Below are 27865 nucleotides of genomic sequence, written 5' to 3' on the forward strand. Positions count from 1 at the left end.
AAGACAGCTGCCTCAATACTGGAGCAGAGTAAAGGCTGCATGTTCAGGCAACAGGGGCCTCCAAAATGCCCATTCAGCGTTCACCTCAACATCTACACCCCCCCAACCCCTCCCACACACACATGCATAACCAAATGCTTCTCCCCCTGATGTGCATAGGTGCGTATGATTTGCCACAGAGGATAGGACCCCTACTGTGTGAGGTTTCTATAATGGCAGTATAGTGCTGTCCATCTCATTGACTGGCACATACCCAGAACCATGTGTGAGCCGTGAGAATTATGAGTAGACTATGAATGTAACATTACAGCCTGTACTCCAAATGTCCTGCCATGGCTCCTTGCTTTTATGTTGAACAGTAAAAGCCTCTAATAAACAAAATCAAAGTAGAAGTAAATACTGCATTGGAGACACAAACGGAAACATATGATGTTTACATTATCATGACTGTGATATGAATCCCAGCACACGGCAGCCAGAGACTGAAGCGCCTCCTCACGCCGACCCTGCGCCTGCTGACGGACATAACCTGAATGGAAGCACTTGGATACATAAAAAAACACAGCACCAATAAAGTCATGCCTGCATTTTAGTGAAAAAAGACCAGTTTCTGTAGATGAGCCCACATGCTGGCGACCTGGAAGAAAATGTTACATCCTATTTTTGCTTGTGTGTGTAGATGAGCATCTCAGCCTGAGTTTGTTCTCTACGAAAATACTTTTAAAGCTCTGAGTGCGTAGGCGATGAAAGACTAGGCTCTGGACAAGGACAAATCATACGGGGGGAAAAATAGGGGAAAGAGAAATTGGCTGCGGAGCATTGAAAAATTTGACTCAAACCTCAAGTGCTGACAAGAAAGCTAGCCAGAACAGTTGTTTGTGTTGGCACAGGTCGCCCTGAAATTAGCCCATCTCTTTCTGACAGAGGTTGCTCAATGCGCTTCGCCAAATGCCAGTGTATATAATATTATGAAGTTTTGCCTCCTCCCCCCACTCCGCATTGCTTTCTATAATTGGTGGAAAAAGTGAGGTTTTCTGTTGGGAGCGCTTGTCAAGCATCCGTCTCTTGTCGGTGGGGTGAAGGGGAACAGCTGAATGAGCAGAGTGTTTAGTCTGGAGCTGGTCTCCTGGGGATACACTTCTCCGCACAAGGAAGTAGTCCTCAGAGCACTTTTGCTCACCAAAACAGACACCTTGTGAGTTAAATAGCGATGGATAGTTTTCTATGACCATTCATAAACACAGAGAACAACAAATCGTTTTCATCCCCTGGACATTGCCCCCAAGTCTTCTTTTAAAGTGACTCAATCTTTTTATGGACATATGTACATACACATAGACACACAGAAGTACATAAATCACTTGTGCACACACACATAGACTAGCTATGTTTAACATGTACTTAAAGGACGCCTGCTCACTGTTCTGGTTGGGAGCCAAGGGTTAATGGGTCTCTGAGTGATGCTCTCCTCCTGCCTGTGTTCTTTAGCTTTCCAAGCATCCCTTGGCGTCTGCGTGTTTATGTGAATGGTGTGTGTATCTGTTTGTTTGTTTGTTTGTGTGTTGGCTTATACTGCATGTTAAGTGCTTTGGTGGGAGGGAGATATCCAGAATAGTCAGTGGTGCCATCACAGCCCTCAGTTCCTGGCAGCCGGCTTTGCTAGCCTCTCCCTGCCTGGTTGGCCTGACTCCAGGTCTGAGCTCTCCATCTTTCCAGCTCTACCAGTGACCCTGGATTTGGCTCTGGGAGTTTAGCAGGGCTACTAAACATGGTCCATAGAGTACTCTTGAATCCATTTCTGCCATCACTAAATTGGAGTATATGAGGTTTAAATTGCATACAAATCATTCTTTCCTCCCCCTGCTTTTCCCTCTGACTCTGTGATGAAAGTGCAAGTCAGCCATGATATTCTTCTTTTTCACTCAATATGCAGAAAACAGCTACTCCAAAGGAATTTCCAGAAATCGCCATGAATAGCTTTTCCATGTATCCCAGGTTCTGTGATCCCTGCAGGGCGCATATCCATTGAAAGGGCCAGGGGTGGGGGGGCAGGGTCAGAGGTCACTGACCACGGGGGACCTGAGGTGAAGCACCGGCACGTCAGAGTGCTGAGACTGACGGGAGCAGAGTGATGGCACCTTGGAGAGACTGGTCTTGTATTCTTGGCCTCAAATAGTCAGGCACTCATGCACTCTTTCTCACACAAACCCAGCTTTGATGCTTAAGTTATGAGCTGGAGACTGGGCGCCGGTTAGCATGACCTTAGATGAACTCCCTCAAGAGCAGTGTGCTTTGATCTACTTTTACTACTATTAGATAATGTCTCAAGGCACATAGTTTGCTCTCATTCAGCCAATTAAAATATTATGTGACTTTGCCAAATAGTACAATTTATGGGAAAACTTGTTTATTTGGCTCTTGCATAACATGATGGGCTTTTCCAAAATACTTTGGGGTTGCCACCATAACCAAGACCTAAAGCTGAACTTGGTTACTCAGATATTTGATATCCTCCTTTCTTCCACAATACAGACTCATCGCGTGTGCCACTGTCTTGTGTTACTAGATCCAGCATTGCCAGTAACTATAGACTTCAATGCAGTGCTTCTCTGACCATTTAAGTGTTTCCATAGCTTAGATCTAAAAGCTCGACTGTAGCAGTGGAACTCTCAGATTTAAAATTTGCATAACCAAAAGAGAGGCAGGCATTATAAAAGTGTGGAGGCTCAAGTCCAGCTATTTGACTTGCAAACCTGTGTCAGCACAATGCCACATCTTCATTCACAGCATCTAGCCACCACATTGCTTTCATACTCAGCTTCTTGTACTGTAGGTACTAAGTCTCCTCGTTACTAACTGGATCAGAAACAGAGTGGAGCGTGGCCACCATCCGACTCTCCACCAGCCCCCACCCAGGCCATTATCCCGTCTGTCTTCAGTAAACAGACCATTAACAGACAGAGCTGGTGGAGGCCAGATCACTATTGTTTCCCCTCCCAGAGATCTGTGCAAATATTGATCTTTTCTTGAAGTATGAGTCAAAATAAGCATGCACTGTAGTTGACTGCAGGCTTTTTACTTGTGCTGTTTACTGAGTCACTACTGACCCAAAGAGCGGGCATTACAGAATGACAGAGCGGGAGAAACATTTGTCTGTGTTGTGTATTCTGGTCATCTGAAAGAGGTCTGCTTTTAGTGTTATTGTTTTCCCTCTGTGGGCTGTGTGCCAGACAGACCAGTAGTCTCCTCCCAAGATGAACCCAGGCCAGGCCAAACCAGGCCATTGCGAGCGAAAGAGACATCAGCAGACATTGAACTCTGAGTATAACAGTGTCTCTTGCCTCCAGTTTTATTTGTGTCACAGCCTAGAGGCGACCGGGTCAACACCCAGCGTAGGGTGAGGTGATGTCTTCTGACTATTTTAACACACACTGATCTTTTTAGAGTTGCATGCTTGGATTTTGAGCATGATGGTGCTTATAGCTCTTCAGCCCCGGGGCAAAGGGCCTGGCAATGTACCGGGGGATTAGCTGGCTCATTTTCCCTCTTAAGAGCTGGAGAAAGAAAACAAACTACCATCATGTGGGGCTTGGCTGTGGGGACTTGCCACGCACACCTCATGGTAGGAGGTACTTCCTTACTATGATGTATGAATTATCACCCTCCCACTGCTGTACCTTTCCCTGCCTTTTTCTGTTTCCTTTATCCCCCCTTCTTTGCTCTTTTCCCATCTTTCTCCATCAATGATAGCCTCTTTGCCTCTGCTCAGTGCTTGAGGTGCTTCAGTAACTGATACCTGTGGAGGCGACCTATCCCCCTGAGACAACTCTATTCTTCCTCCCTGTATCGGGAATGTTACAGCTAACTTTCAAGGCGTTTAGCTGTGTGTATATATGGGTGTGCCTTGTGCTAGCAGCCATTCACTGAACAGCATATGTCCTTCCATTGTTTACGGCCCCATTTGGTTAACGATGACACTGATGTCATGTCATTATCCTCCCTCTCCAGTCTGGTTTGTCCCCCGCCCCTCCTTCCTCTAAGCTCTCCAGGGGGCAGAGTTATCAAGTGGCAGCTCAGGAGACAAAAGAAAGATGCTCTCTGTATCAAGTGGCTAGCGGGATGTGTGATGCCTCCCCAAGCCCCACGGCTGCTGCGGTTAGGTGTGAGGCCACTGGCCCAGCCAGTCAGCCAGCCTCTATTGCCCCCATCAGGTCAGACAGAGGCGGTGCAGGGCCAACACACAAGAGAGCCCTGGATGAGTAGTGACAGGTGATGCTTGGACCAGGAAGTGATGTTTGGGCACAAGTAGCACGATAGGCCTTTATCATGGGCACCTCAACAATGTTGTTGTTCATAGACACAAAACAAGTGTACCTCTTAGTCTTTATCAGTGCAACTAACAAGCTACAATGTTAAAGACAGCTCACAGGTTGTCAGTCACTCCACATGAGAATGTATTTCTATAAGCGTTAATGTCAAGTGTCACCCAAAGCTTCTGTTAACACTCTAAACATGTTCTCCCCTTAACTAATTGTTAGCTACACCCACGTCTTTCTCCTCCTGTCTTTTGGGATGCAGAGAGGCAAACTCAGCATGTCGGTGGTGATGATAAGACACACGATAATGGATAAGGGGTCTATAGGCTTGTGAGATATGATGTAACCACATTGAGCCCCCCTCAGACGCACTCACAGAGTACAACTTGAGATAATCTGGTGGACCGTGGGTATGCTGATGGCTGAGGATCTGTCTCACACACTTGCATGTCCCAGAGGAAGCTGCATTCAGTGGAAAAGAGTGTGACCTTTGACCCGTGGTGATGAAAGACCACTGTTGACAGATATAGTATACCTGTGAGAGTCCTCTGTGTTTGGCTTGTCTGCGGGGGTTTTGTTTCTGGACTGCAGCCTGGACTAATTCACACGTTCTCCACTGGTAAAATTCTGCTCCATCGGTTCGCCATCGGTATTGATACAAACAGCTCTGCCCTAAGAAAAACATGTATTCACACACGTGAATTGTGTAGACCCACACATAGGGGCATAAGCACACATTGCACATACACACAATGCACTCAGTGTGCTGTGTCTCTCACAGGGGTACATTTTCTCTCAGGGTAGAGTGTAGGAAGGAGGGGCAGATGGGGCAGCAGTGCTGTGAGTGAAACCGGAGCTGCCTGAGGAATGCAAGGGGTGTTTTTGGAGGACTGGAGTGGAGTTTGGGGCGTAAAGGGGGGTTGACATAAGGGGTAGGATGGGTGATTAGGGGGTGACAGCTGAGTGCTGACCCCTCTATAATGACAAATCATCTGGCAGGTGTGTGGCTCTGCACCCCCCCTCCAGCCCCCATCATTTCCAGGCCAGGAATCCTCAACCGCTGCCGGAGCAAAGCGCTAAAGGAAGACTTCCGGACATTCACACTGCCATCCAGCAACCTCATGACTGGCCTTTCAGAAGTATGGGGCAGCCTCAATTCAGATATAGCCTGCCCTGTGCTTGTCAGCTGCCCTCTTTGTGCACTCAACACACCAGTCTAAGTTTTCGCTTTAATAAACCTAGTTAATGAGGTTTCAGTCCTTGGAGTGGTCTCAAGTAGGGTAGGTTTTATGGATTTATCTTTGCAGATGTCATTTTTCCTTCCAGTGTTCCTTTGAAAAGAATACATAGTTTATCTCTCCAACTGCCTGAAAGTCAGCGTACTCTGTGTGGGTCATGAATCATGCTGACGAGAAGCTGAATTCAAAAATTCTCATCTGAAGTATAAACAAATGCTGACCATGGATCAGTGAGGGTGCTGTGAAAGCAGACAGGTGCCAAGCTGAGGCTTAGGTCTCAGGTCAGTGCTTTGAAATAAAAAAAGCAGCTGGACTTCAGAATTTATGAATTCCCTTAGAAAATCCCATTCATTCAGATATTGTCTCAAGTTTTCCATTAAAGGAGTCCATTTATCTTCTTTTAGTCTCACATTGCCAGACCTATCTCCACAGCGCTGTAGAATAAAGTCTGTCTACACCACACATACATTCTAGGATAGGAGAAAAAATGCTCCGGGTTGTTTGCATTTCTTTAAACCAATCACAATCGTCTTGGGCAGCGCTAAGCTCCGGACCCACAGCGCTGGCTCTGCAAAATAGTCTCGGGAAGGAATTTGTTTTGGTGGAACATTTGCACCTTGCAACAAAGAATGCAACATACAATATTAAATGAAGTTAACAGTTAACACGATAATGTAACGTGAGCTATTTAAATTAGCTGGATATCACCATGTGTACTTCTTTCATAGCATTCCCCACCAATCAGTCCCAAACATTCCAGTTAGATAGTAAATACCGTAAACATATTGAGCTATATATTATAACATATGATTGCCTTATTGCACGATCCATATTTTCTTCAAAACTTGCCATTTTCAGTGTGTAGCTTGCTAGTTCGAGCTTTGTTATTGTTTTCCCAAAGCGAACGGATTTTGAGAACGGCAACACACAGAAAGCAAAAGCGGACGGACGTCAGGCAATTATCCTGGAAATGAACTTTCATTGATCCAGAGTAAGCATCTTTGAACTGTTAGGCTTTAGAAAGCAGCCAAACCACATACAGTAATTCTACAGTTAGCTTTGTTTAAGACGGATTCAGATTGCTCCATTGTCCCGTGGGTCTGCTCTGCCGTTTGCATGTTGACTAAGTGTTTGCTTGCTAAAAAAGCCATTGTAGCATTACTGACTTTTCCATCAAGCCTGGGCTTCCACAGCTCTTCTTAATCCAATTCCAGCCAACACATGGAGTCTAGACAAGAAGCCCAACGCAGACCTGCACCTCAGTCTGATATTGGCTGTTTTCCCTCTGGAGTCCCAACCTCACAGCTATTTCCCCAAGGAACCCAAACACCCTCCGTTCCGCAGCAGCATCGTCAATCTAAATACAAAGAGGAGCCGCACATTCTCAGCTGGAAATCACGCAGAACCCCGCCGGAACATTACGCCACTTATCTTTTCACTTTGAATTAGAGATGGGGCTGTGCGGTGTTTTCCAGGCAGCCGGATAGGAGAATACTTTCGGGGTCCCGTCAGGAAAATCTCTGACCGTTATTAGCATTAGCAGGAGACATTGCCCAGGTATTCAGAGTTCCAGACTCAAGTGGAAAAATGCTGTTGGCTCTGAACAGTTTTGATCCACATGGCTTTTTGAAAGAAAGTGGTTACAGCAGATGGTATGAGTAGAGGTTGAAAATAATGCACTTTATCAACTATTATGCTTTTGAGAATACAGAAAAAGAAATCTAAATTTGACACTCATGCTGAGATGTTCATCCGAGAAAACATCTGGCCAAACATACATCAGTCTTTTGAGTGTGTATACTAATGGAAATCCCCTGTCATATTCCCTTGTGGCAATTGCAGTCTGACACGCACACTGTCGTACTGTGTCATTCAGTTGTCTTCATCACCTGCACTCGTCTTTTCCCACTCCCCCCAAGCGACATAATGGGCCAGTCCAAAGTGACCCATATTTACCCAATAATACGAGGCTTTGAAAAGACCCATATCGAGTTGCAGCTAATGCTCCAGTGGGGCCCGGAGAGTGAAAGATGTTACCGGCCGACACAGCTTGGGTTTCAGGGCCCTGCGAACAAAAGGCAGTCCAGTCCTCCGAGAGAAAGGGAGAGAGGGGATGGAGGGGGTGACGGGGTGGGAGGGGGTGGAGACTGAGTGCACACTGCACATTGAAACAGTAGCGTCAGAGGGTCTTGAAGCGTCTGTTTCAGAGGGGTATAGTGTGTGTGTGTGTTGTATCTCGTTTTATGATTGAAAGCAGTGTAAAGAGACTACCTGTTTTTGTAGGAAAGTGTGCTGCACATTTTTAATGCATTTCATGTTGTTGCAAGTCTTAGGTGTTGCCAGTCCACTCTTAATGTTTCAGCATTGTCAAGTACAGTCATGTGAAAAGAGTCTAGTTCATCTTTCAGCTTCTTCTATAGCCGGTCATGTGTATGTAAATGTATGCGGCGGGCCTTTACAGGAAGATGCGGATACGGCCGCTGAGTTAATGGAGCAGAACTGAACTAACCTTGGGTGTTAGGGGTGAGCAGAGGGCAGACAGGGTTGGTTTAAGAGAAGAGAGTTTGTGATGATGATACCCAAAGGTGATTTCACCTCCTCCTTCTACTTCCCACCACTCACCCTCCTCCTCCCTCTCCTTCATGTTCTCTTTTTGCTCTCTCTCTCTCTCTCCTTAGGGGCAGGCAGGTATAAAGTTACACAGAGCTCTCAGCTTTCTTGGAAGGAATGACCACATGAGTAGCTTGGGGATTAGATTAGCAGGAAGAGCAGACTTAGCCGAGCTGTAAATAGCCCACTTTTTTCACCATTAAAAAGGCCCAGTACAATATAATCAATAGATAGCACTCATCTGATGCAGGAAGCCATATGAGAAGACCTCCCTCAAGTGCTCTGAAGGACAGGCTACAGCAGCTTGGGCCTAATGAAGTTATTATTAATCACTGGGCCTCCTGTTTTGAACTTGTGTGTTGCTTCTCTAGTGGGTGATGAGTGGCCTTTGTGTGCTGATTGACATCTCTTGCTGCTCTTCCTCTCACTTTTACGGTCTATTGTAAGACATGACAAGGTCATCTTGTGTGATATTCATGAATGTTTGACTTTCTGTGTCTATGTCCCAGTCATGCTAGCGAATATGTTTTAACTTTTATTTTCAGTAAAGGTTTTATTGTGTTACGAGCAAAGAACCTCGCACAATCATAAAACACCAAAGCAAAATATGATCTATTCAGCGTGTAGTCTAACACCTTTTTCTCCCTGTCCATCTCTCTCACACACACACACACACACACACACACACACACACACACACACACACACACACACACACACACACACACACACACACACACACACACACACACACACACACACACACACATCTCAATTTTCTGTCTCTCTGAGCCTCCCCACAGGTGTTAGGTTACTCTGTAAAGCAGCTTGAATGGGCACAGAAATCACAGAGGGCTGTCTGTGCTCTTGATTCCCGTTTCACTTTGAAGTTTTCTCCTGCTCACAAGAACAGGGGCCACAAAGCCAGACTCGTGTGAGGGCTTTAGCCCTCTCTGCCAGGACTCTGATTTCTGCAGGGTGGGGGGTGTGGGGGGGGGAACAGTATTGAGAGGCAAGGCTACGTGTTGTCTCGGTTGCTGGAGGACTTTGCTTTTTTAGCTTCGTAGTCAAGATGCTACAAGAAAGCAGGTTTCTCCCCCAATGACCACTTTTTGACGGCACAAAACACAGTGGAGGAAGGATTAGGGTGGTTAGGGACACAGGTCACCCCCCCTCTCCTCATACACACACAACTCATAAGTAGAGGGACATCTATCACCGTGGTGACAAGATGTGGAGACAAAATTAACAGCTCAACTGTTTTTCTGTCTGCGCATGAATGTGAAAATAAACAGTGACTTTTGGCTTTGCTTAAGAACCTGAAAAGGGGCTTTGGCAGGATACATCTGTAAGCACTTAAAAAATAAAAGACACCCATAATACTTTAATGGCGCCATGTTGGAGAGGCTTTTAGGCACAAGGTGTTCCAGTGTAAGTGTATGGGTACGTCTGTCTTCGTTGATCTCATCGAAGGGCCAAAGGGTCGTGGAGAGCCAGAAAAAATAACTTCAAGTGTGGATTTAATGAAGAATAAACGTAAACTCAAGTTACACTCACAGGAACTACTATTTGAAAGCAGCTCTCAGGCTGCCAGTCAGTCACTGTATTTACAAAATACATCACTGCTGTTACTGACCAAAGCTCTCTGTGTGTTCTCAGGTATCTAAACCACGTGCGGGCTGCCATGCCTCAGGACACAGCTGGAGGATACACCTCAGCTTTGGCATGTCATCGAGCGCTTCAGGATGCTTTCAGTGGGCTGTTCCTTCTGAAACGCTGAGCACATCCAGAGCTAAAACAGCCACTGGTTAGAAATGTGACTAAAACGACAATAAAAGCCACACTGCTACAGAGAGAGCAAAAGCTGCTGTGGTAGATGGTTGCACTGGCTGATTTTTAGTCAAGTGTATGTGACTTTTTTTCTTTTCTTTTTAAACATTGTGTTTGATTTTTCTTTTTTGAACAAACAAAATGTAGAAGTTTTTTTTTTATTGAGTTTTATATTTAAATAAACACAATGACCACTGAAAAGCTTTCAATGATTTTATAGATTTATTTAAAAATTAACAACTTAAGACATATGGTCAAGCAAAGTTGGGTTATAATTTATTATGTCATAAAAAAAAAAAATCATCAGTTAAACTCAGTTTGTAAAAAAAAAAAAAAAAAAAAGAACCCCTCCAAATTCTCAAATCCTTATAGAGGCGGGTTGATATGATTACGTTGAATCTGTAGCTTCTTCACACTTCTGTCTCTTTGGAGCTGGTTCTACTGAAGGTTCTGTGGATAAACAAAGTCTATTTAGAATTGAGTACAACACACACACACACAGTTAGGGCTGCAAATAAAGAGTATATTCATCATTGATTAATCTGATGATTATTTTCTTGATTAATCAATTAGTTTTTTGGTCTATAAAATGTCAGAAAATTGTCAAAAGTGACGATAGTGTTCTCCAAAGCCCAAGATGACGTCCTCAAAGATATTCAGAGTAGTGATGAAAACTAGAAAATGTTCACAAGCTGGAATCAAATAATTTTTACTTTTTTGTATAAAAATGACTATAACCGATTAATCGGCTATCAAAATAGTTGGCGTTTATTAGTTGACAACTAATTAATCTCATTAATCTTTGCAGCTCTACCTCTAAGTTACTGCTGCAAATAAAGAGTATTTTCATCACTGATTAATCTGCTTATTATTGTAAATCAGAAACAGGTCTTTTGCCAAGTAAGTATTCATATACAAGGAATGTGCATTGGTATTATTATAGTAAAATGTTGAAAACTTAAAGATCTTCCGTCTACTTGGTGAGATGGAAAACGGCATATTGTTCACATTTGAGAAGCTTGATACATCATTTTTGGTATTTTTGCTTGAAAAATTACTCAATCTATCAAAATAGTTGTATTTTTTGGTTGATTGATTAATTGACTTTGTTGTTTAAGAAGTAGTAAAATATAATACACAAAAATTAAGCAGAAAAAAAACGGATTAAAATTGAGTCTCCAAGAACTGACCTGTCTGTTCATAATCAGCGCTGAAGAGGACCTCTTTAGGGAGTGTGAAACTCACACACATCATATCTTTGTTGGGTGCTACATTACGCACAAAATGCACAGAACATTGCTCCTTCAGGGGGAACCCGAGGCAGCGGGAAGCCCTCTCCACCACATCCGTCTCAGGGTTGTCATCTTTAGAGAAGCCGTAGCAGTGCACCATGGGTAGGTTCTCATCACAGGAAGTCTCCTGGTGCAACAGGCCTCGGAATGCATCCAGGAACTCCAGAGCCAAGGCAGGCAGGTTCATCACTACATGGACACTGGCTTTTCCCTTCAACAGCACAGGCAGCTCCTGCTTCACAGGCCCCTGGATGAACGCTCTGCCATCCAAGTTAAAGGTTCTGACTTTCTTCTCCACCTTGTTGAGTTTGCAGTTGTGCTGCAGCCATCGGTGGGACTCTGGGTTGAGATCGTTGGCCAATACGTTGGCCCCCGAGCGGGCAGCCGGGATGGCGAAGGGTCCAACACCAGCAAACACATCAAACACAGTGTCACCACGTTTCACAAGCTGCACCACACGCTGGTGCTCTGTGCTCAGCCGGGGATTCCAGTATACACGAGAAAAATCAAATTCGTACGTCACCCCGTTTTCTTTCACCTGCAGCACAAAGATGATGTCATCAACCATCAGTCAATGATCTGATTATATCTGAGAACGACTGTACAAATAGATAGTGCTGCTATGCAGTACATGTAAATCATTTGTGATTTAACCTACTTTGGCGACCATGTTCTCCTCTCCGGCCAGCACCTCCATCTTGAAGTTACGGTAAGTAGAGTCAATCGTGTTTGTCTTATTGACCACACAAGTAACACCAGGGTTTTTGTCCATGATGACTTGACCTACAATGGAAGCAGCCACCTAGTTAGCATGAACATAAAAACAAATCTTATACTTTACATGTAAAGTACAAGAAGTTTTTGAAAAAGCTGATAAAAAGTGTTTTAGACCAAAACCGAATAGTAGCGCATTGATAAAATGTCAACAATTCTTCCTCCAAGAAAGAATTGCTCAAATAACAGTGAGTCACAGTTGAGGTTATTTGTCAATTTAAGAAGGATGGAGCCAACACACAAAGTCAAAGAATTGTGCATTAAAGTTGCAATTCGGGCACAGAAGTGTGTGGTTGAAACTTGACATGCTAAACATGTTGCTATGGCATGTGTTTTCCGCAGTAATAATTTCGAGAGAACACAGTAACAATAATCTGACTGTCAAAAATGAAAGGAAACCCCTCAATAAATGAGTGGAGAATCATAACAAATACAGTGAAATGGTTTGTCCAGTACTAGAAAGATGTGAATTGCATGTTATGGCCTTCACGGTCACCACATCTCAACACAAACTGAACAACTGTGGCAGATTTTGGAGCTACGTGTTAGACCACACTATCCACCATCATCCTCACAACACAGAATGAGGGAATCTTCCTACATCTGCCTCTCACCTATGAGGTTCTTGTATGGGAGCTGGTGGTCCCTCAGGTTCATGTGTGCGATGTGTCCCACCCGGCTGAATCCAGAGGTCACGTCCTGGCCCTGAGGGAGCACAGCCTCCAACACTTCTTCACTCTTCAGGTTGTGATAGGTGAGCCGCAGCTCATAGTACTGAAGCTCCTCAGCGACACTGAAGGACCTCAGAGCGTCGGCTTCAGCTTCACTGAAGAAGCTAGGTGAGGACCCTCTGTGGGGGTCCAACAGGACTAAACGAAAGTCACTGCTCTCCTCTTTATCTTGCACCACTCTGGGCACCCCTGGGCGCTGGATGGTCGCCTTTCTTAGGCTCTTTACCACTTTGTTTAAGACCCCAGTGGGCACCCGTAGAGCTGGAACAGTAATGGTCTGTGTGAAGGCCTCTTTGTCCAGAGAGGTCATACCCCGGACCTCTGGAGGGGGTCGGTACAGTTTAGGCTCCATTATGGTCTTCACAGCAAAGCCAGAACAAACTGAGGCTGGCAGTGAGGCAGCAGAGCAGAAGTTCCGGTGCACAGCGGCAGCCTTTAGGTTCCTTTCAGTTTGTAAAGACGTAAATACTCTGAAGAAAAGCCTACAATGACAAAGACGTTGGGTTATGAAGCAGACAAGTTATAAAACACATCGTAACTGTAAACTGAATGTTTTATTTAACTAAACGGAACGACTTTGGGGTTAAATAAATGCGAATTATGCAATTATGTATGAGAAATTTCACATTCAGAGCTCACCTCAACATTCTCCGCTTTCAGGCATGTTGAAATGCATCATCAATGGTCGACCAGAGCCGGCTGGTGATTGGTCAAACGAGCGGAGAGTAGCTTTCTGATTGGGCGGTCTCCTGACGTGCCAAATGCGACGGAAAAGAGAGGCACGTGATGTGAGCGAAAAAACAACAACAGTCAGCATCTGACAAATTGATAAGAGTGGAGTTTAAAAGTGAGAAGATGGTTTCATAACTTTATTTTGCGCTTGGACGAGGCAGAGAGAGTTTGTTTCTTGTAGTTTGTGTCCTGAGTTGTCCAGAGTAGAAAATGAGCATCAATGGAAATGAAACCGCTGACTTATATCGTGAATGTGGCGCCGGGGACATCGAAGGAAACGAAACTACACCTTTGTTAACAAATGTAAGTACTAAAACAACCTGTCTTTCACCGCCAAACAGTGTTTCTAAATAAGTAAACTTAAGGAATAAGTAGCAGCAGCTTTTCCATGCACAGGTGAACTATCGAACGCAGTTGACTGACTCAAAATGTTTATGACAGAAATCACGGCTCTGTCAGCACTTACAGGGAAAGTCCACCCTCAAACAGAAATGACACCGTGGATGATATATCTCTATTTATATTTGTATCTCTTATGCAAATTAAAATTAATTCTACATGTCATTACATTTAAATGGTACATATATTTTACACGTGACATCAGTTTGCTCATCATGATTAATACCACTCAGCCCATAAAAACAGTTATGGTCTGTGGCCCTAGAGAGAGCTTTCCAAAGTCTATAGCTTTATTTAATTTAGATTGAACTTAATTGTTTTGCCTAAAAACAGTCACATTTAAAGATATTGAGTCTAAAAAGACCATCGGCACCAGCCTTCAAAGCAGACTATGGGTGATTATTTCTTTTTTAAATAATAGCCTACTTGTATAATGAAAACTCCTCCTCAGGTTGTTAGAAAAGTCTAAATCCTCAACAGGGTCGGAGTGGGACTCATTTTCAGCCCTGGAGTTTCATGCCTTAAACCGGCCCACTTTACTTAACAACTGACTATATTAAAATAATGTAGTTAAAACCTTATATAAGTCTGCAATAGCGCACTGTTCTCTACAGCCTTGTAATTCAGTGTATTTTTTTGTAAAATATCACCATTTCCAATTCAGTGCAAACACGGTAATTGTTGCTTCACAATTTAAAACAGTTAACATATTTACAACCCAATGATGTTCAATAATATCGAAATCTATTTTCTGTGCAAATAAGTGGTCAAAGATATCCAGACCGTATAATGAAATAAAAGAATAAATAAAAAGACATAAAGAATGAAGTAAAATGTATTGCACTAATGACACCATCATCTATTTTTTCCTTTGTATAATATTTCATGTTACTTTCATCCTATTCCCTTACAATTGTGGGCTTTGTATATTTACTATCCTACTTTGAGGATAAAAGGCATAATGGATCACTAGTAACATTTAGGCATAGAACATGGTGATATTACAACTAATATGATCATGTTTGCTTGTTCACACACTGTGGTACAACAACTTAGATGTGCCTTCCACACTGACAGCAGCTATCCCTTGCACACTACTAGGTCCTGGCTCGGCTTCTGACACTAAATCACATTTTATAAATTGTCATAATTCTCAGCACAAATCTCCCCTTTTTACAAAGCTTTCTGATCAGGTCAAGTCAGTTTTATTAATGTAGTGCCAAATCATCTGGCATCATTAATTATCTCAAGGTATTTTTTATATAGAGCAGGTCTACACCATACTCTTCGAGTGGGCTCCATGAATGTAGAGAACGATGTGCTGCAAGGTATAGGAAATACTTTAAATAAAAAGAGTGGGCTACGAGTGCAGGCAGCCTAGGGGCAGCATTAATGATAAATGTAGCAACATCTTTGAAACCTCCATAAACCGCTGAGAGGCTGAGTCAGAGAACAATCAACACCTGTGTGACGCGCTGTTTAAATTATCCACTTCCACTTTGTGATAGGCGTTTAAAGATTTATTGTCCATTAGGGCTGCACAATATGAGGAAGCTATGCGAATATCTCTATTACTTGCGATAAATAAACAGATATTATAATGTACTCAGTTCTGCTTTTCTGCTGCTTTCAGTATTCTGCTAAAATACAACAAATTCCTTGTTGAATTTAAACAAATGAAATTAAAATCATTTCCATCATTCTTTTGTTGAACAAATTGAACATTGAATTGAATACAAAAGCAGTGTTTCCTCTATGTTGATTTTGTAGTGGCGGCCCACCATGGCAAAATTTCTGCCACCACGGTATCAGAAATAGAGCTGTCCAAAAAATGTAGTCGCAGTTGCCTTTCAAATGATCTTGCCGACATAATGCCGCTCACATTGCAATTTAACAACAGTTAGAACTATTCAAAGGTTATTGGGCCCGTCCAATTTAACTCCACATACTGTTGTGTTGGTGTAGTTTATTGTCAAAATGTTCGCTTTCTTCTGAGTCGACTATTAAACGAACAGGGCCACCCCCCTGTTCGTTGTTCGGACAGACCTGCCCCCACTGCTAAAAAAAAATCCTAAAGGAAACACTGCAAAAGACACCACTAAAAAAGAATGACATTTTAATGTGCAATTTTCCACTGATACTCTCTTTCAACTAACTTGACTAAAAACCTAAAAACCTTGGAGTGTCTTTCTCGATATGTTTATTGCTCCAGTTGATATCTCGATGACGATAAAAAAACAAAACAATATAACAATACATCCTTAGCCCTATTGTCCATTTTAAAACAAGAAAAAAACTAAAATGACAAAATCCAGTAGCATGAAAAATACTTTGTGAAGGTGGATGTGATGTAGTTTGCGTTTGCAGTGAAACTAAATAAATAAACAGACATAACATATACATATACATCCTATAATATATTTTGGCTATGATTTAAACCCAGCACCATGACTGAACACCGCCAGCCCTCGTGACCAAAAAAACTGATTGGTGCTCCCGACTAGCCAATAGGGCCGGACATAGTGTAGGTGAATGCCTACACGTGATTTACTGTGGCCAGTATCCCCCGCTCAAAGGAAGTGGTGAGAGTAGAAACACCCTTGCACTTAATATAATGACACATTGTCATGTTAAGTTGATTAATTGCACCACTCATAGTAACATGTGTCAAATTACAGTGAACATAACTAGATTAATCCTATCACCAATCTGAAGCCAAGCACAAGACATAAAATAGAAAAGGAACCAGGTGAGATGGACTGGCGACCATGCATGCTGGGATATCCTTTACCCCACAGTGATCCTGAACAGTAATACGCTGGTGATGAATACATCCATATGCATACATTCATTTATGCCATATCACATTATTTTTCCAGTGCATATTTATTTTAAAAGTCACATTCTTAGTATCTTTAAATCTGTTTAATTTCATTTGCTGCATTATAATTTTACATGGCAACCAGTCGGCATTTCCATCTCATCTCATCCCTGTCATAGTTTACTTCCTGTCTTTCAGTACTGTAACCAAGGGTGAATCAGATTCAGCGGCTCGCAGGTCAATCCAAGCTTGTTGTGACACTGACACCAGAGTTGCCACTCGTTCTCTCCAGGATATCCCCTATTAGAGAGGTCAAGCAGTTTGGGCAGCTCCCTTATCCTGAGCTCAGGCAGCTGTCCCACAGCTAGCAGCTCAAATCCCACCCCATCCATTCCCATTCCCTCATCCTACATGCCACTGCAGTGTTGTCTCATGACATCTATCATCAGGGCCGGCCAGTTGTTCTTAATACTGTCAGGAGCAATTCTCTTAAAGCTCTTACAAAAATAATCAGATTTCTTCTGTTCCATTGTATTCACACTCATTGTTTTACATCTTTATCTTGTATCCACATGTTATCTCTGCTGTGTGTGCAGGGATCAGTGCAGACCAGGGCCAAAGGAGCCTCCTTTGCCTCCTCTGTGTTTAACCTGATGAATGCCATCATGGGCAGTGGCATACTGGGTCTAGCTTATGCTATGGCTAATACTGGAATAGTTGGGTTTTGGTAAGAATGCTTTTGTTGCACCTTTTTATCACAGGGTTGTTTAAAAAGCTGACAGCTTTTTAAATAAATCAGACATAAAAACAAGTATATGTACGCTAATTTCTACTCTATGCACTTTTCCACTCTAGTCTCCTGTTAGTACTGGTGTCCAGCCTGGCAGCTTACTCTATACATCTCCTTCTAAAGCTATGTGACCAAACAGGTGAGACACTAACAATGGATACATAGTCTCACTTCCCTGTGCGTTTTATCCAGGGGGTTTCATCCAGATTTTTTTTTAACCCACACCCTGGACTACCCCCCTTACTTCACTCATGAATAGATGACTATTTAGGGAAACAAGCTGATATGTTGCTATCTCTTTGTCTTTATTTAATTCCTAGTGGTAATTGAATCAGGTGATGTGGAATCAGGTTTAGAGTCAAAAGAGCCATGAGACAAGATACAAAGAGACATTATTGTTAAGTTTGTTATCTATCAATTGAATACCCAAATAATGTTGAGTTTCTTAAAGATAAGGACATCCTATCCTGATTTGTGATTATCTTTTGAAAGGGAACTCCACCAAATTTACACATTAAAGTGTATCTTCAGGTCTACCATTGCATATGTGTATAATGCCTTGTGTGGCTCCAGAGAGAGCTGTCTGATAAATTGCCTCAAGTCCGTTTGTGTCTGACTACAAGTTTGAAATGGGGTGTGGAGTTGGGAAGAAGTGAGCTTAGCAGACCTCTGTAGCCCGCTTCCCATCTCTGCTGGAGGCTTGCAACTCAAGACTAGTTTAGCCACTACTAGCAAAGCACACCCAAATCTACAACTGAACTGTCAGGAGTTGAGTTGCATTGTGGTTAATGTAGGCACCAAGTTTTGACAAGGAAGAAGAGTGCCTAAACTGTTTTTTTCTCTAGTTCTGCTGCATCCCTTTTAAACATTTGATTCCTGTCCACCATAAGTCAGGCAATGCAATGCTGAATATGTTGAGCACTCTTTTAAGTAATTGAGTATGTCTTATTGTTTTGGATTTTACTCTCATAGGTATCAATTCTTATGAAGACCTTGGAGAGCGAGCCTTGCAAAAACCAGGAAAAGTAAGTGTTGTCTTTTGAATCTGTGTGAGTTAGCCCTTTCGATAAAGGAATTCACTCACTTAGACCAGGAGACATTTTCATACTAACCCCCTTTTCAAATTTATTTTTAGGTTCTGGTGGGAATTTCTATTATTATCCAAAATATTGGTGGTAAGTCCGCTCCCATTTCACTGCACAGTTATACATTTCTTGTTGGAAATAAACCTATTTTGTGTTTTTCTTGTTTCTTGTTGAAGAGGATGCATAGTGCTGCAGGGTCAGACTATGGACAGTTTATTCTGGAGGCAGATAGGGCCTCCTACTGGTGATCAGAAGCCTCTGTGCTCAGGTTTACTCCCTCCTTCCTATGAGGCTATTATCCGGATTCCCTGATAACCTTTGACCCTGCAGCCGCTGTCCTCTCAGTCCCCTCCCCTGGGCCTGAAACCTGACTTACCGTCTAATTGATCACTGATGGTAAACCCACCCAGTGTTGAGTAACCTAATGGGACCCCTCCCTTTATTTCCCCTACCCCCCCCACACTTCTCTCTCTCTCCTACTGCCATCTCCACCCGTCCCTCAGCCACAAACTGCGCTTCTCAGACAGTGGAGAGCTGAGGCGATCGCTCCTCTACAGTCATTAGTGGCACGGCTGAGTGGATTATTGCCGTGCCCTCTGGTATGTTTGTGGTTTTCCCAGCATGGGGCAGTATGTGTGAGAGCCAGCACTCCAGCATGCATCTGTCTACACCCTGGGCCCCTTTTATAAGAGTGCAATTAGCCCCACTTTGGGTAAACATTCATCTGTACTGCTAAAGGCTGATGGGCCAATTGACCTTAATTACTGACCAGCCCAGGGCTCTCACATCCAGCCTGTCCCCTCACTCTTAATAAAATGAAACTGGCTCTGTCTTATGTTGAACACACTCTCCTACTGTTTGCTGACCACACACAGAAGGTTAACATCACTTTTTTTTGAATTTTTACGTACATGCTTATTAGAATATGTTTTCCCACCACAATCCCTTTTCTTCACTCAAGGGCCTTTTTTGTTATTATCCCACTAGGGATTCCCATGAAAATGTTGTCGTGCTTACAGTAACCAACTGCATGAAATTAAACCATTGCATCATGCCTGTTGTCTGATCCCTGTCAGTGTGTCTTTATGGGCTTGTGTGGCTGAAAAATGTATTTTGTTCGTTTAAGTTGTTGGATGAACTTTTGCGGGGAAACTTTTGGGCTGGAACAGTAAAGCAACTGCTCCCTCAGAATAACCTCATTGACATATTTTAGTGCTTATAAATGGCATTAGTTATTCAAAAAGTGAGTGTCTGTGTGGGCTTGAGGGTTATTGGAGGAATTTTCTTTTATAAACAAATACAGGATCTGAGGGATTATGGTCTAGGCTCATTAAAGGGCGAGTGCAAGACCTGCCCCGGGGGCAATGAGGTCCCAGTTAACTCTGGCTCTGCCTGGCTTCCCAAATTTAAATCCCTTAACATTATCTCCCTTTATGACTGACCACACACTGCATCTGAATCCTGTTTCAGCCAGAAACGTCCTCTCCACCTTGTGCAGTCTCCATCTTCCCTTTCCCATTTTCTCCTGGAGTTTTTGGGGGCTGGAATGATCCTCAGGAAGTGACCCTGATCTCCTCTCTGATTGGCTGTCTGTTGGAAGGAGCCTGTCGGAGGCTGATAATTTCCTGTTTCCTAGTGAGGTGGAGCAGTGGGAGAAATACCTGGATTAGCGTCCGAGATCATTATTATTAGCATTCCTCCCCCCTTCTCACTTCTCCATCCTGGCTGCTACTCCCGGTCTCCAGCAGTTGGAAGATCTGCATAATCTCTGCTCCTCTGCAGCGAGGGCTTTGCTGGTGATCCCCTTGAGCTGCTTGCCCCACCCATCTGCATTAACTCAGAGCCGCCGTTCCCCCTCCATCCCGTCTTCCATTTCCTTGTTCTGGAAAACGCACACCACCCTCACACAGCATAAAGACAAGCTTGTGGCAATATACAGTCATCTGCTGTGTATGATTGTTTGCTTTGCTTTGTTTATTTTATTTCGAAAACTGATTTTCTGAACCTTTTTGTCTCTTTTCCCCTCAGCCATGTCATCCTATTTGTTCATCCTGAAGTCGGAGCTTCCTGTAGCCATCGACAGCTTCTTGAGCCCAGACAGCGTAGGGTGGGTACAAACAGCACTATAAGCTTCCTGCTCCCCCAATAAGAACATTTGGTTCAAAATCTGTCACAGCTGCGGGTAAAACCAAGCCATTCTTTTAGAATAGCTGCACTAAGATAACGAATGAGTCATTCCTGTTCCCATGATGTTGTAGATTATACCTTTGGCCTTCAGATAAGTCAAATTTGACACTTCTGCACCACAAAGCTACACAGACTTGAATTAGTTGAGCAATGCGAAATGTATGAATAATGCGGTGGAAGAAGAAACCACCATACACTAGTAATACTTTGTCTGTGAGCAACTGGAGGAAAATTCGGGCTCTGGTCTGTATAGTCTGAAGCATGCCCAGAGGAAATGTATTTATGATGGAGGGCCATACATCACCCATCATGAGCAGACCATGTCTTTCATTGGCCTACGTGGACGAGCCTGTAGCTCCGCGCCCTCACAGAAAAGTCCCAGGCCAAGAATGTAACTTCTATCACTTTATTATTGGCCACACTGGTTTAAGCAAGAGTTGTAGCTGCTCTCAGCCCAATCCGTCAACATCTGAATCTTCCACACACAGCTGCTTTGTATTAGTGCTCTCCTTTCACCCCCCAAATCTCTCGCACATGTTCCCCGGAATCAGACTGATACAAGGGGATATCAGTTTTGCCATTCTAATTACAGCTCACTGCTGAAGGAAACAAAACATTTCTGTTAATGAGTGGCTTTGAGATGTTAACAGACACATACTCAATTCCATCAAAGTCTAAATGAACGACTTGTTTTATATTGAAAAGGGTTTTTTTTTTTTTTTTTTTTTGGTTCATTTATCATAATACGGCAGAGCGAAACACAGTTGTGCTCAATCTTTTAGTATCTGTCTGTGCTAATGGACTGTATGGCCTGTTTATGTTTCTCTCGTTGTGTTTCGGTTCAGTAACAAGGCCAAAGACGTGGACAGCTGTGGATTTGGGTTTGTGCTGCATCTGCCAGATTTATGCTGATCTTCAACACTATGTGGAGATTGACTCATTGGCAGTCATACTACACTTCTTAACTGAGAGCTATGCTGCATCTTGTTATAGCGTGAAATGTTCCACATTTCATGGGTCTTCTAGGTATCCTGCGCCTTTACAGTATGCCTCGAGCCTCCTGAGAATGGATCCTAGTGGTGGTGGAGATTTTTTATACATCCCTGTGTGTGTGCATAACGTTCTGTAAAAGTAAGAAAGGAGTTAGCTAAGCTGCGGTCGAGTGGTTCAGCTAAACTTAGGTTAGAATAGAAGTGATTGGACAAGAGAGAGTCAGGGTCAGAGCAGAGGTCTCCCTGACATCCAGTTATAGGGCAGAAACAGCGTAGACGCAGAGACAAATCCATCAGCGCCTATGGTAATGCCACAGCTGTGAAACTGCCAAACAGGGGTCAGTGGGTGTTGATGTGGTCAGAGCAGGTGCTGCTGGCTGTGGGAGCCCCATAAAGAGTGGTGGAGCCAGTCCCTCATGACCCCACACTGCAGTCCAACATACAGCAGCGGCAGGCAGCACCCTTCCCACCTTACCCCAACCCCAGCAGAGCCGGCATGCCTTCGACATGTGTCACCTCGAACGTTGCCCCCCCCTTCTCTTCTAGCTCCCAAATCCTGAATAAACCGCCAAGGCTATCCCTCAGCATAGGAAAATATTATTCCCCCTCTCCGAAAAACCCGGAAAGCGAATGTGGTCTCATCTGACGGAGCGACACAAGGTTTGCATGTGAATTACATAATTGTTATGGTTTGCAAGAACTAAAGCCCTTAATTCGTACCACATGATGAATCTGTCGCTCTGTATTTGAGCACGAAATGGAGACAAATTTCCAGAGTTGGTCCATTTTAAGGCTCTGAAGATTCATCTCTGTCGTCCCTGACATTGCAGGACTAGGGAGATGATGACGATGATGATGATGATAAATGTGGCTTGATTACGCTATGGCCTTTTTAATAATTTAATAATTCATGTCCACTTGTTTTCCAGACATGCCTGGTATGAAGATGGCAGGTTGCTTCTCATTCTGGTCACACTTTGTGTTGTTCTACCTCTGTCAATGTTAACTAAAATTGGTTAGTACGTTGATCAAGTGGCATCTTGATTTGCTGCCGTGACTGGTTTGAATTGTTGTTTCTCACCAGATCTTTCTCTCACCCTTACAGGTTTCCTGGGCTACACCAGTAGCATTTGCTTTTTCTTTATGCTGTATTTTGCAATTGTGGTGAGTTAAAATATACTGTTTAAAAATTATTATTTTTAACTTCATATTGTTGACATGTTACTTGTCTCCTCTCCAGGTTGTGGTCAAGAAATTTTCCATCCCCTGCCCACTGCCTCACAATGTGACTACACTTTCAGGTGCCTTCCAGGTAACCCTAATTTCCTTCTTTTCTTGCACACACTTCTTCCACGTGCACACAAACCCATACATAAGATACCTCAGGTCTGAGGTAGGTAGTCTGGACCAGACGGTCACGGCCGCAGGATTATGAGGAAAACAGGAGACTGAGTGATTATGTCTGCTCTGGCTGATGAGGACCAGAGGAGGCTGCAGAGACCTGTGTATGGTGAATAGTGCCAGTCCTGAGGGGAAGGAAGTTCAGGTGACCTTGCATCAGTCTGGAAATGACCTCTGGCCTTTTGGAATTATACAGACCATAGTATAGCTTCAGACCTTGCATGGTTTACTTAGATGGTTGTTTTCCTTTTTAGCACCAAAGCCAGGCAATGGAATCCAGCTTTAGGTTTCTTCCACTTCCACAGCAGCACTGCAGAAGTCATCTCCTCTCAGAAATAACATGCTCCCTCTTCTCTCCTTGTTTCTCCAGATATTAAATTCCACTGACTCAGAATGTACACCCAAACTCTTTATCATGTCCAGTAAGGTATGTCTATGAAACCAGCCTTTTTCTTTACGCTGCACATGCAGAACCTGTGAGGTGGCAGTGAGAAGTTGTTGAAAGTAGTTCTGCTGTCTTCTTCACTCTTTCCCTAAGGTTGGGCTGTATATATAAGGATCTCGAGTGTACTATGCAGCTGCAACTCACATTTATGTTACATGTAAAGGCCATATATACGTTCAGAATTACACAAAGCACATATTTGGTCCAGATGTTTAAACACAACTTAAAATGTGATCCTAAAAGGTCACACTTGTGCGGTTTTTAGTAATATATATATATAATTCCATCCACTGAATAAATGTACTCTGGGAAGTTCACACCTGAGCTTTGCATTGTCACACTCATGCAGCCCAGATGGTAATTACTGCTACACAAACACTTAACCCACCTGCTCCATCACTCCTGTGTAACTGTGTATTATAACTTGATAATTTGTTAATGATGGCTGTGCTATGGCTGATGTGTGTTGCAGAGTGGCTACGCCATCCCCACCATGGCCTTTTCCTTCCTGTGCCACACGGCTATCCTGCCAATCTACTGCGAACTGGACCGGTCAGCCTCTCAGCTTTACTTTCACTGTTCAATTCATGTAATTTAATTTATTTTAACGCTCTGTGAATGTGTTCTTATGTTGTTTAGACCTACTAAGGCCAAGATGCAGAACATTACAAATGCCAGTATTAGCCTCAGCTTCCTGGTTTACCTAATTTCTGCGTTGTTTGGCTATCTCACCTTCTACGGTAAGCCTGCAGTGACACACTTTACTGCAACTACTTACTGTAGCTGCTTTTCCAAGCCCTGTCATATCTGTTTACATTGTACCTTTACTCTATTCATGTCTCCTGCTCATAGGTCTTGTAGACTCTGAGCTGTTGCTTGGCTACAATAGGTATATGCCTCGGGACATCATTGTGATAATGGTTCGACTGGCCATCCTGCTCTCTGTGTTGCTGACTGTGCCCCTTATTCACTTCCCTGTGAGTACACCAACTCCAAAATATTCTTTTAACACAAGCAAAAAGTACTGCAGAATGTTCCTCGTTCCTCATTTATAATGCTGAATGTCATATTAAATGTATGTCAGTACATTTGCTGAGTTCCTGTTTTGCAAACCCTTTAACTACTACCAACAAGTTCTTCCTTCCAGTCCAAAGCCTACAGTACATCTTCTACGAGTATGTTTGGTTAGATTTATCTTTGTTTGTGTGTGTGCTCCAGGCCCGTAAGGCTGCAACTTTGCTGCTGTTTGGACGACGGCCCTTCTCGTGGCTGATCCACATCATTGCAACCCTAATCATCCTGGGTGTGGTGCTGCTGCTGGCCATCTTTGTGCCGAATATCAGAAATGTGTTTGGAGTTGTGGGTATGTGATGTTATTGAAAAATGGGAAATAAATGTTTGTTTTGATATATTATCTTTATTAATTATATAATTATTATTCTTTTTTATTTTACGGACAAAAAACATTTTGCTTAACAGTGACTTTTAAATATTCGGATCTGTTTTTGACTACAGCAGACATTAAAATCTGCCAAGCTCTCAGCCAAGATGTCAATATTCCACAATTATTGATCGTGGTGGCTAAAATCACTTATACATAATTAATGGAGCAGTCCTGCTCAAACTGTTTTTGAAGCTGCTTTTGTCAGAAATATACAGTTTCTCGTCTGTGCAATTAAAGTGACGTTCCTGTTACTTTCCCCAGGATCGACAACGTCCACCTGCCTGATGTTTGTTTTTCCCGGCATTTTCTACCTCAAGATCAACAGAGGACCCCTCAGATCCTTTGACTCCATTGGCGTAAGTAAACACTGATGTCTGCCTATTTGTCTGTCTGTCTGTCTGTCTATCATATATATTGAATTCTGTTAAATTTAAATAACAAAAACAGTTTGAGCCCATTTTCCTTATAGACTACAGCTACTGCTTACTTTTTTAAATTCATTTTGATAATTTTTTCTTAGGTAGTGATGCTGTGTTGTTTGTGCTCTTTGTGTCTCTAGGCTGTCCTTCTGGTGGTCATTGGTTTCATTATGGGAATCATCAGTTTCTCTTTTATTGTGATCACATGGGTACATGACTCCTAACATCTTTCCCAAATAAAGCACAACAGTAAAGAAAGGGAAAAGGATGCAAAATAAACTGAATAGAGGATAAAAAAGGTTGTTTTTCTCTCAACACTAGACTAGTGTTTTTGTACTTTCTAACCCACAAACATAGACCAAACGCAGCACATGAGCGAGAACAAAACAAAGACTTTTCATGTTATGCTTACAGATTATTTCTTTTTACTTTTCTTTTTTACACGCTGGCTTTCAGACTTTAGTTTATCATTATGTTCATTTTATGTCCTTGTTTTTCACTTTTACTTTCTGACAGCCTTTGTATTGTTCTGTGTAAATGATCATGAACCTTATTTAAACCAATCTGCCAGTATTTGAAAATGCTGTTGATCAAGTATGAACCATAAATGTGTCAGGTATACAGCTTTGCCAAACTTTGTTTATGGAACATTTTCACAGGTCTACATACACCATCACTAATTTTCATTCCCTGATTTATTTATTTTTTGGGATTTTTCTTTTAAACTTGTTTTTTTCTCGTAATCATTTAATGCATGTATTGATTTTCCAAACCTCAGGCCTAAACTTTTCTGGTGCTACTTGTATTCTTTACCTTTTTAATGAATGTTTGGACCAGTTAAATCCAGTGCACTGTATGTGGTTATAATGTACTGTACAATAATATAATTGTATTCTTCAAATTAGTGGCATTTAATAAAAGGGAAATTGTTTATATACTGATATGTCAGTTAGCTCATTTAATCACTAAGCTGTTTTATTAGTGTTGTGGAAAGCTCATCAGTCTAACATGTCACATTCATGGCTGAGTGTTTGATTGGCAGGCCCAGTATTGACGCTAAGACCTGCTCCTCAGCGTTGCGCTGTGAGTTCAGCCTGCAGCTAATGAAAGCCACATGCTCGATACGTTTCTAATCACGATGCTGTTTAGATTGTCTTCATGCTGCCTCTGGAACCTACAGCCACCCGACTGCTGGTTTTAATCTAAGGAATTAGGCAGACCGGCCCCGTCGTGCCTGCAGAAAGCAGTGGCTGCCCGCTCTTCACGCCCCCTTAAAGAGGTTCCCCAGTCCAGGAATTATTCTATGCCACTATCCTCCACACAGAAAGTGCATCACAACTACTATCAACACTGAATATATATTTGGTAGTTGGTGGTGAAAGAAGTACTCCGACCCTTAAGTAAAAGTACCAATACAACAATATAAAAACACTCTGTTATAAGCCCTGCATTCAAGCTCATACTTAAGTATAGTACTCGTTCTGCTGAAAAATGGTATGCTATATTTATTATATATGACATTATTAGATGGTTAATACTAATGCATCAATTTGTAGCATGTTTCTATTGTAGCTAGTCAAAGTGTAGTTAGGTAGTTAAGTGGTTCCCAACCTAGGGATCGGTCATCTGGGTAGGGCCACAAGAAAACAATAAATGTAAATGGATTGTATTTATACATAGTTTCTAGTCTTAACAACTACTCAATGTGCTTTTACATGGCACAGGCACCATGCACACACATTTATACACTGTGGCCGAGTCTTCCATACAAGGTGCCACCTGCTCATCAGATAAACATTCACACACCGATGGCACTGCATCAAGAGCAATTTGGGGATCAGTGTCTTGCCCAAGGACACTTCCACATGGGACTGCAGGGCCAGAGATCGAACCACCAATGTTTTGTTTGGAATGCGACCGCTCTATCACCTGAGCCACAGCTCTCCTACATACAATAAATAGAAATCTGAAAGTGACACCCAAGCCAAAAAGGTTGAAAACCACTGGTTTAATCTTTAACATTGTATTTTATAAGCTTATCACATGGTTTTATGTAAAACTTTAATCTGAAAAGTAACTACAGCTGTCAGATAAATGTTATCCTGTAATAAGTAGAATATTACGGTCTGAAATGTAGTACAGTAGACAATCACCAGCCTTCTGTCACTGTATCTGTGGAAACACAAGCTCCTTCAGAAATTAAAACCTCTGATTCCTATTCATGGTTTCCTATGGGAACTACTGAGCTAAACCCATTTGCAAAACAAGATTGCCACCTAGTGTCAGACTGTGTTCACAGCAGCCCAATTCCTTTTCATTTTATTGACATTCCTCTCTTGGTTTATGAAAGCCTAACTAG

The 27865-nt window shown here is 42.7% G+C and overlaps 3 protein-coding genes across 4 annotated transcripts in view; 2 read left to right on the plus strand and 1 right to left on the minus strand.

Moving 5' to 3' along the window:
• Positions 1-10127, plus strand: part of mnat1 (MNAT1 component of CDK activating kinase) — a 33570-nt gene extending 23443 nt beyond the window's left edge. Inside the window, exon 8 of the mRNA XM_028566203.1 lies at positions 9824-10127. Coding sequence (XP_028422004.1) covers positions 9824-9944 — 121 coding nt within the window. The 3' untranslated portion in view covers positions 9945-10127. The remainder of the gene's footprint in view (positions 1-9823) is intronic.
• Positions 10128-10253: 126 nt separating this feature from the next.
• Positions 10254-13507, minus strand: trmt5 (tRNA methyltransferase 5). The gene is made up of 5 exons (XM_028566052.1): positions 13431-13507; positions 12675-13273; positions 11945-12069; positions 11185-11824; positions 10254-10444 (listed from the first exon to the last, which is right to left on the minus strand). Exons 1-5 carry the CDS (start codon positions 13436-13438, stop codon positions 10383-10385), a joined length of 1434 nt encoding a protein of 477 aa, XP_028421853.1. The 5' UTR covers positions 13439-13507; the 3' UTR covers positions 10254-10382.
• A 9-nt stretch (positions 13508-13516) lies between these two features.
• Positions 13517-26447, plus strand: slc38a6 (solute carrier family 38 member 6). Of its 2 annotated transcripts, XM_028566053.1 has the most exons (16): positions 13519-13826; positions 17340-17470; positions 17599-17672; positions 18506-18558; positions 18669-18708; positions 20647-20725; positions 22727-22812; positions 22903-22961; positions 23038-23109; positions 23569-23625; positions 24116-24195; positions 24283-24383; positions 24496-24620; positions 24862-25006; positions 25349-25443; positions 25647-26447. In XM_028566053.1, exons 1-16 carry the CDS (start codon positions 13734-13736, stop codon positions 25728-25730), a joined length of 1374 nt encoding a protein of 457 aa, XP_028421854.1. In that variant the 5' UTR covers positions 13519-13733; the 3' UTR covers positions 25731-26447. The 2 variants fall into 2 exon arrangements, with proteins under 2 accessions (XP_028421855.1, XP_028421854.1); XM_028566054.1 differs by lacking the exons at positions 17340-17470; positions 17599-17672 and having other exon boundaries at positions 13517-13826.
• Positions 26448-27865: the final 1418 nt, after the last annotated feature.

This window comes from Perca flavescens, chromosome 20 (assembly GCF_004354835.1).
Source record: "Perca flavescens isolate YP-PL-M2 chromosome 20, PFLA_1.0, whole genome shotgun sequence".
NCBI classification, from domain to species: domain Eukaryota; kingdom Metazoa; phylum Chordata; class Actinopteri; order Perciformes; family Percidae; genus Perca; species Perca flavescens.

What these genes read in the sequence shown, in the direction of transcription:
- trmt5 (XM_028566052.1), bottom strand. An exon ending in CCCATACAAGAACCTCATAG is followed by an intron (nt 12,070 to 12,674) that starts GTGAGAGGCAGA and finishes CTTCCATTGTAG; the next exon opens with GTCAAGTCATCATGGACAAA. An exon ending in CGCTGATTATGAACAGACAG is followed by an intron (nt 10,445 to 11,184) that starts GTCAGTTCTTGG and finishes GTTTATCCACAG; the next exon opens with AACCTTCAGTAGAACCAGCT.
- slc38a6 (XM_028566053.1), top strand. Translation starts at nt 13,734, where the DNA reads ATGAGCATCAATGGAAATGAAACCGCTGACTTATATCGTGAATGTGGC. An exon ending in ACTGGAATAGTTGGGTTTTG is followed by an intron (nt 17,471 to 17,598) that starts GTAAGAATGCTT and finishes TTTCCACTCTAG; the next exon opens with TCTCCTGTTAGTACTGGTGT. An exon ending in AAATGTGTTTGGAGTTGTGG is followed by an intron (nt 25,007 to 25,348) that starts GTATGTGATGTT and finishes TACTTTCCCCAG; the next exon opens with GATCGACAACGTCCACCTGC.